The 8517-nt window shown below is 34.9% G+C and overlaps 1 protein-coding gene across 2 annotated transcripts; it reads right to left on the bottom strand.

Annotated features, from left to right (window-relative positions):
- Positions 1–4352: 4352 nt before the first annotated feature.
- Positions 4353–7682, bottom strand: LOC114916141 (callose synthase 3). 2 transcript variants are annotated; one of them, XR_014433151.1, is made up of 5 exons: positions 7161–7681; positions 6976–7076; positions 6591–6715; positions 6421–6514; positions 4355–6270 (listed from the first exon to the last, which is right to left on the bottom strand). XR_014433151.1 is itself a non-coding variant. In XM_083072618.1 (4 exons), exons 1-4 carry the CDS (start codon positions 7318–7320, stop codon positions 6499–6501), a joined length of 402 nt encoding a protein of 133 aa, XP_082928744.1. In that variant the 5' UTR covers positions 7321–7682; the 3' UTR covers positions 4353–6498. The 2 variants fall into 2 exon arrangements, 1 of the variants encoding a protein (XP_082928744.1); XM_083072618.1 differs by having other exon boundaries at positions 4353–6514; positions 7161–7682.
- Positions 7683–8517: the final 835 nt, after the last annotated feature.

Here is an 8517-nt window from a genome sequence, read left to right on the forward strand (position 1 = left end):
TCTTCTACCCGCATACCATTCAAAATAATACTCTTGGGTCTTCTCATCAACAAACCATTTGGAGATGAGTTGCTCTGAGGGTAGAGGACATTTGCTCCCCCTGACTTTTAGCTTCTTTGGCTTTTTGGAAGATGAAGCCATTGTTAGGTTAAAGATGGTTTCTTTGGTGGAGATGAAGAAGATGAAGAAAATGAGTGTGTTAGGGTTTGAGAGTTGAGAGAATGTGGGTGTTTCAAAAATAAGAGGGTTTGGAAGTTATAGAAGCCCTAACACCGGATTGGGGTAGAGGAGAGGTTTCATTTATGAAGAGTAGTGGGAAGTTGGAGGTTGGCGCGAATAAAACCATTCAAAAATCGTTTGGAAAACCGAGGGTCGCGCAAATAATCGATTATCTATACAAATAATCGATTATTTGTATTAGTAAAATCCTTTGAAAAACCCTTTCTGCACTAAATAATCGATTATTTTTTGAATAATCGATTATTCCAGAGGGTTATTTCCTCTAACTTGCCCAAATAATCGATTATTCCACAAACTCTTTGTATTCTTGCTTCCTAGATAATCGATTATTGCCCAAATAATCGATTATTCCAGAGACTTCTCGAATTCCTCTTCTCCTAGATAATCGATTATTACCCAATTAATCGATTATTATCTTAGGCTCACTTACAATAATCGATTAAATTTTACAATAATTGATTATTCCAGAGAAGTTTTGCTTCACTTATTTCTAACTTTTTAAACCATTCTTAATCTAATTCAACTCTTAAACATTTCTATTTTATGCATCATACATCAATGTTTTACACATACACCAACCAATTTTCAATCAAACAATCAATCCCAAGTACACATTCACAATCAATTCAAACAAGACTCATTGATTATTCCTATTTCAATTCTCAATTGATTAAATCTTTCTCTTAGTAGAGGTTTTGTAAATATGTCAGCTAATTGTTTGCTAGTTTCAACAAACTTTACAACACAATCATTTTTCTGAACATGATCTCTTAAAAAGTGGTGCCTTATCTCTATATGTTTTGTCCTAGAGTGCAAAATTGGATTTTTGGTTAAATTTATTGCACTTGTATTATCACATCTCAAAGGAATTTTATTCAACTCAGTTCCATAATCTCTTAGTTGTTGTTTCATCTAGAGAATTTGAGCATAACAACTCCCGGCAGCTATGTATTCAACCTTAGTTGTACTTAAAGCAACACAAGCTTGCTTTTTACTATGCCGTGAGACTAGTGCACTTCCAAGTAGGTGACAAGTACCACTTCTGCTTTTTCTATCAAGTCTACACCCAGCATAGTCTGAATCCGAGTAGCCTATCAGACTTAGTGAGACCTTTTGGATACCACAAACCTACATTAGTTGTTCCTTTAAGATATTTTAGAATTCTCTTTACCGATTTCATGTGAAATTCTTTTGGATTTGCCTGAAATCTTGCACACAAGCACACAATAAACATTATATCAGGCCTACTAGCTGTCAAATATAAAAGTGATCCAATGATACGTCTATATTTTGAGTTGTCAACAACTATCCCTTTCTCATCCAAGTCAAGGTTGCATGTGTTTGATATTGGTGTTGCAGCCTCCTTACACCCTTCCATACCAAACTTCTTCAATAGTTCATTGCAATACTTGCTTTGAGTTATAAAGATTCCATCGCTCATTTGTTTGATTTGCAATCCCAAGAAGAATGTAAGCTCTCCCATCATTAACATTTCAAATTCACCTTGCATGGTCTTAGCAAATTCTTTACATAGAGAGACATTAGTAGATCCAAAAACAATGTCATCCACATAGATTTGAACATACATTGTATCATTTTTAAACTTCTTCACAAACAATTGTCGCCACCCGCCGAAACGGACCTTGGCAATCGCGACGATGGTCATGACTCGTTTTAAGGTTTTGGAAAGTGGTGGATTGCTAGAACGACTTATTCTCAAACTGAGACCTTGTCGAGCTAACAATTTTATTAAATGATTCACCAATCCATGTTAATCCCAAGCGGGACCCTCCATGGATTAGTGGTTTTCGTAAAAAGAAGGGTTCTTGGAGTCGCCACCAATGTTTTACTCAAAACATTGGAAAAAGGGATAAGGCAATTGATTTTATAAATCAACTTTGGCCATTACAACCAGAGTTGGGTAAGGGAGTCGGTTACGTGCAGGGAAGGTGTTAGCACCCCCACAATGCCCCATTAGGGTTCCCTATGACGGATTATTTATTAAATAATAGCGTAAAATTACTAAATTACCCCTATTTATTGTAAACGATTACAAACGAGATATCTACATTATGAAAACTTTAAACATGTAATGCAGCAATCAGAAAGCAATAAAGGAAAGCGATAAAAGAAAGGATTTGGAAAGGAAACCTTTGAAGCGTGCTTTTATATATATCAATGAAATCTAGGAGGCTTTTTGGCGCTCCCTCTCTCTACAAGCTCGCTCGTTCCTTCCTCCAAAATAATTTTTTACTATCGACTAGTTCGAATCTCCAACCTAAATGCTCGGAATTACAGAACTTCGTCGGATCGACTCCCAGAGAGATTTCTAGGGCAGAACACTGCTCAGAAACCCCAGAATACTCAAGGAGGGAGTCAAAACTGTGTGTAAAAGTCCCCAATGACGTCCAAATGACGTCCTATTTATAGGGATGAGACGCAGTACGGCCCCTGGGATCAATACGGCCCGTATTGAGTTTTTGTACTTCTATACGGCCGTATTGAATTCAGTACGGCCGTATTGAAATACAGAAACTTCAATACGGCCGTATTGGTTTCAGTACGGCCGTATTGTAGTACAAAATGTGCAGTACGGCCGTACTGAACTCCAAGGAGGCCGTATTGAGCTCCAAACCTCCCACTTTCTTATTTTTGGCTACTCTAAGACCTCTAAACCTACAGATAGTCATCCTATGGTCTTCTGGGAGTCCTTCTGGCTGACTTTCCTTTGATCTTTGAGAGTCTTCGAGTCTTATTTCCGACCCGGACAATTTTAGGGGTCTACAGCTGCCCCCCCTTTACTTAGTCAAACGGCCTTTTGGTGTACCGTTTGATAAGTAAAGGAGTTGACCCAATTGTCCGGGGAATAAGCCATCCTTCCGACTTGTAGTGTCTTCAGGTGGGAAAATTATTGAGTAGCCTCTCCAGGTTGAGTTTGCCCTCTCCAGGGTGAGTATTAGTCGTCGCCTCTCCAGGCTCATGCATACCTCCGTGTTCTTGACAACCTCGGGGTAGCTGAGTACCACCTCTCCAGGCTATACCAACGTGTTCTTGACAACCTCGTGGTAGTTGCATACCTCCGTGTTCTTGACAACCTCGGGGTAGCCGAGTACCGCCTCTCCAGGCTATACCAACGTGTTCTTGACAACCTCGTGGTAGTTGCATACCTCCGTGTTCTTGACAACCTCGGGGTAGCCGAGTACCGCCTCTCCAGGCTATACCAACGTGTTCTTGACAACCTCATGGTAGTTGCATACCTCCGTGTTCTTGACAACCTCGGGGTAGCCGAGTACCGCCTCTCCAGGCTATACCAACGTGTTCTTGACAACCTCGTGGTAGTTGCATACCTCCGTGTTCTTGACAACTTCGGGGTAGCCGAGTACCGCCTCTCACTACAAAAAAATCAAGTTTTAGCGACCACCAAAATCGGTCGCTATTTAGGTAAATTCAGTCGCTATTTCATTCAGCGACCGAAATAGCGACCGAAAAAATCCGTCGCTAAAACCCTAGTCGCTATTTCAAATAGCGACCGAAATTTTTTCCGTCGCAATTTAGCGACCGAAAAATCAGTCGCTAGCCAATAAAAATCCGTCGCTAACATTTTGGTCTCCTAACTTTTGGAGACCAATTTTGCGACCGAATTTTTTGGTAGCAATTTTCGTTGCTAGTTTTTGTATTTATTTAATAAAAAACATTTTATAAATCAGTCGCTAAATCGGTCGCTAAAAAACTGAAATAGCTACGGATAAAATCGGTCGCTATTTCAGTCGCTAAAAAATTGAAATAGGTACGGATAAAATCGGTCGCTATTTCGGTCGCTAAAAATTTGAAATAGCTACCAATTATTTTGGTCACTATTTCGGTCGCTAATAACTTGAATTAGCTACAAATAATTTCAGTCGCTATTTCGGTCGCTAAAATATACCAGTATTTTTAAAAAAAAATTATTATAAATTTATACCTGTTAACGAATATGAAATTAACAATATATTTATTACACAATTTATAATAATAAACTAGAACATACTAAAAGACAAAATCTTATCGAAGAAAATTTATATTATAGTGAAAACTAAATAAAATATAAGTATGTCAATATAGTATGCTAAAAACACAATAATATCATAAAACGTTTAAACTTGAACAAAGTAATAGTCAAATACAATAAAATATCCTGAAACAAGTAAAATAAAGAAGCTTAATTAAGGGCCTTCTGCTATGTCATCAAGAGCATCATCAACAGAATGGTCAGGATCCTGAAATTCAAGTATGAAAAGTGAATATAAAAGATCCAATGAAGAATATAAAAGCACATTTCAAATATACATTAAAATTTAAAATAATTAACTGAATAAAATAAGAACTGAATATGCATAGGAACTGAATAAAATAAAAAAAATAATCATTTTTTCTTAAGATCATAAATTTTTCCACAATTGAAGATCCAATTAGCTGAAAAGAATAAGAACAATTAATGTTTTGTATCTTTCTAATCTAATCACATGGTGTGTTAGTGGGGATGGGGGCACTGAACCTGATAATCATGGCAGGTCAGCGAAGCACAACATATTGTTTAGATATTTTAACATTTGTTTTCATGAAATTAATGGGAATAGACATTGACTTTAATTAGAATTTAAAGATGATAATGTAATGCTAGCTGCTCTAAAACCACAGAACTAGCTATTTGATTTTGTTTTTGCATGGAAACTGTTTGAATATGGAATGGTGACTAAATATTGTTATTTGTTACCGTGATGTAAATTTTGACAGAGAAAATCAACAAATCAAATCATGTAGCTTTGCAAGCAATGCTGTAAAAGAGATACCAAAACATGAACCACCTTAAAAATAAATAATATATTTAGTAAAAAAACTCTAAAAAATATTTCTAAATTGATTCTTATTATGAGTAAAATAGGAGAGAAAATTTTACATATGTTATTACTAATACCTAACTATTTTTTTAATCATTACTTTAGCTCTAAATTTCTTATCCTATACATCTTTTTATTTAAAAAATAAACAGTTATTTAATATTCACTAGTGTAACACAAGTATTTCATATTAAAAAAAAATTATTCAATATTATTATTTGATATGAAGTTTTAAACATATTTATGTTTGAATCTGATAAATTATAAACAGTAAAATTCCTTCTCAAAATATGACATGTAACTCAACTTCGTAATTAAGACTTGGAGTGGATGTTACTACTTAAGTTGGAATCGTTGTGACGTGATTCAAGTGGTTGTCTCTCTCTAAATACCTATGGGATTCCCTTTCTCTAAATATATGAATCTTCTCACACCCCTTAACTCAATTAAACCCTCCAAAACACACATTTTTCCTTATCCAGCGGGCTGGTGCTCCCATGTTGTTCCAACCAAATCACCAATACTATAAACAACAACATTAAAACCTACAAATTAAAGCACAACGCATGAAACCTCAAAACATGGCATCTCCACGCGACACCTCCAAAACCATAAAGCTGGTGCGTTACAACAGCAGAGGGAACACCACCAAGCCCCTAAACGCACCCTCCAACCTCATCCTCTTCCTCTTCCTAGATTAACACTATCTTATCAACAAAAGAAATTACAAGGCAGATTAACACTACAACTTGAAAACATTAAGTATAACAAGCTTCTCTTCCCTCCAAAGCCCAAAGTATACAAAGTGCATTTCTACAAGTTCAAAGAAGCATTCAAATTTATGTATTAAACTGGGCACAACAGACTGAATCAGCCTTCCAAGATTAAACTGTAAACAAGTTCAATTCAATTACTCATATTTTTGTTTAAAAAAACTTAAAATATGTATTAAAATAGAAAATTAACCTCACAGTTTCTGAATAAGTATTTTCATTAAAAGTAAAAAGGTCAGAATTACAATGGGTGGAACTAAATATCATGCCTCGGGGAATCTCATTATCGCCTGGTTAGCACTATCAGGATCAAGAGGAAGAATTTTGTAAGGGACTAAGATCTCTGTTTTCTCAGCAACTTTATCTTGGGTCTCCAAAATCTATAACAATGGCAATGGCAAATCAATCATGTGTGTAATGTAAAAGCATGTAAAACCTGGCAAGTTGTACAAATGTGCATAAACAATAAAGGTTCACATAGCAGGGGAACCCAATTGGAGGATGACGTCTTAGGAGCCATTGAAAATAACCTCACGATCAACTTCCATAGATTGTGTCATGTTAACAGCCTTCAAAACCTCAAAAAGAACATTAGCTGTTTGATATGCCTAGGTAAATTGTGCCCTGAAAGAAGAGACAAACTATTAGTCACACAATAGCTGGACAACATATCAAAAAGAAAATTATCTGGAGAATCTACCGGTCAGCTTTATCAGCAGCATTTTGTAAAGCTTGGATGTACTTTTTGTAGTAATTCTGATAAAAACTCTGCATCTCACGAGCATCACTTTTCTTTACCCTTCCCTTCAGAGTTGGATCATTTTCCTAACGACCATGGAACAAATTGACCCAAAAAAATCAGAGACATAGCATAAAATAATTTAAATTAACACACAGGACAGTCAAATTTCAATAGACAGCAAAGAACACACAACACAACTGAAGTGTACCACATGCATTTTTCAAATCATCAATGTATAAACTCGGTTTCATCAAAAGACATCACAGTAAGCTATATATGAACCAGATCGAGTGAAAAATGTATACGGCAGAAGCATAAAGAAATGAAGTAAGAGAATGGTTACTCTTTCAAGACGTTGAAGAAGAGCGGTTTTGAATTGGCGAACACCACGACCACTTGAATTGGGATCCAACCTATGCGCTTTCTCAAAGGCGTAAAAACGGCCTACAAGATCAACAAACATTGTCATAAGAAATTCGGATAACAAAAAAGGAAAGAAAGAAATAGAAAGAGAAGAAAGAAACATACAGAGATAAGCAACCCTGGGATGAATCTCGATGAGAGACGAAGGCACGACCTCACTGTCAATGAAAGACTCTCCCAAATTCCCCGCAGTCTGTGTCCGCATGATCCGCCTGAGCTGCGGCGCCTCCGAAGATGGTCCCGCGCCTCCCCTCGAGGAAGACATTCCGACGAGACTCTTTCTCTCTCTATCAAACTACTCGAACAAAAGAAGAAGAATGAAGATGAGAAAAAAAAAAAGCAGATGCACAAAGGAGAAGGGGCTGCAACGCGGGTAAGCATATGGGTCTCTGTGCTATTGCAGTGATGGAGATTCTTCAATATTCGCGAACCTCTCTGCATACCCGAACAGAGAGTTGTCTCTTTGCTAACCTGAACGAAGAACACCCCTTGCGAACACGAACGGACAACAACAAAAATGTAAATGAAGAACAATAGTAGAAACCCTAAGCACGAATGAAGAAAAGAGAAAGAGAGGGATTACCAGAAGACGAAAAAGAGAAAGAGAGGGAGAACTAGGGTTTAAGTTTTTTCATGATTTGGGTCGAAAACCCATGGCCCCCTTTGTACCCAAGCACTTATTCATTGTCTATAATTATGCTATACTACCCTAATCACTTTTATAAGATTTAAATACCTATTTAGTAATTTCATAAATTTTATTTTTCAATTTCAACAATTAAAAATCATTTATACATATTTTTTCTCTTTTAATCTCTGTCACCTATTTATTATAGGAACTAAAAGATAAATTTTATAATGATATAAAAATTAAAAAGAATTGAAAAATAATATGATTAAGTGTTAAAATGAAATATTTTTCACTATAAGAATTAAAAATAAAATTCATATATTTCAACCTTTATTCATAGAAAACGCTCCCCTAAAACTTTCTTAATCCTTTTTATAAGACTTTTTCCAAATTATTTGTGGCATTAATTACTTTTATAAGAATAACCTTAAGTAGAAATACCTTAATTAATTAGGTAGAGACAAAAAACAATGCAATATCAATAATTTTAATGATAATAACGAAAAAAGAGGAATTATATAGATTTTTTACTACTTAATTTTTGTTAACATTTTAAATTTTGACATGTTTATTAAAAAAAAATTCAAAGACTAAAACTAAATAAAAAATTTAGTCTAAAAACATAAATTAAAAAAAAATTAAGAACATTTTTTTAGTATATATTAAAATTAATTAAATATTTGTATTTAAGAAATTATTACAGATTTTAAATATATATTTTAAAGTTTTTATTTTATTAAATTAATTGAAAATAAATTATATTTTATCACTTTTTAATAAATAATGAAATTAAATAAATTAAATCTTATAATGATTATTTTTTTAATGATA

The sequence above is a fragment of the Cajanus cajan genome, chromosome 4 (assembly GCF_000230855.2).
Source record: "Cajanus cajan strain Asha chromosome 4, NIPB_CcT2T_4, whole genome shotgun sequence".
In the NCBI taxonomy this organism is placed as follows: domain Eukaryota; kingdom Viridiplantae; phylum Streptophyta; class Magnoliopsida; order Fabales; family Fabaceae; genus Cajanus; species Cajanus cajan.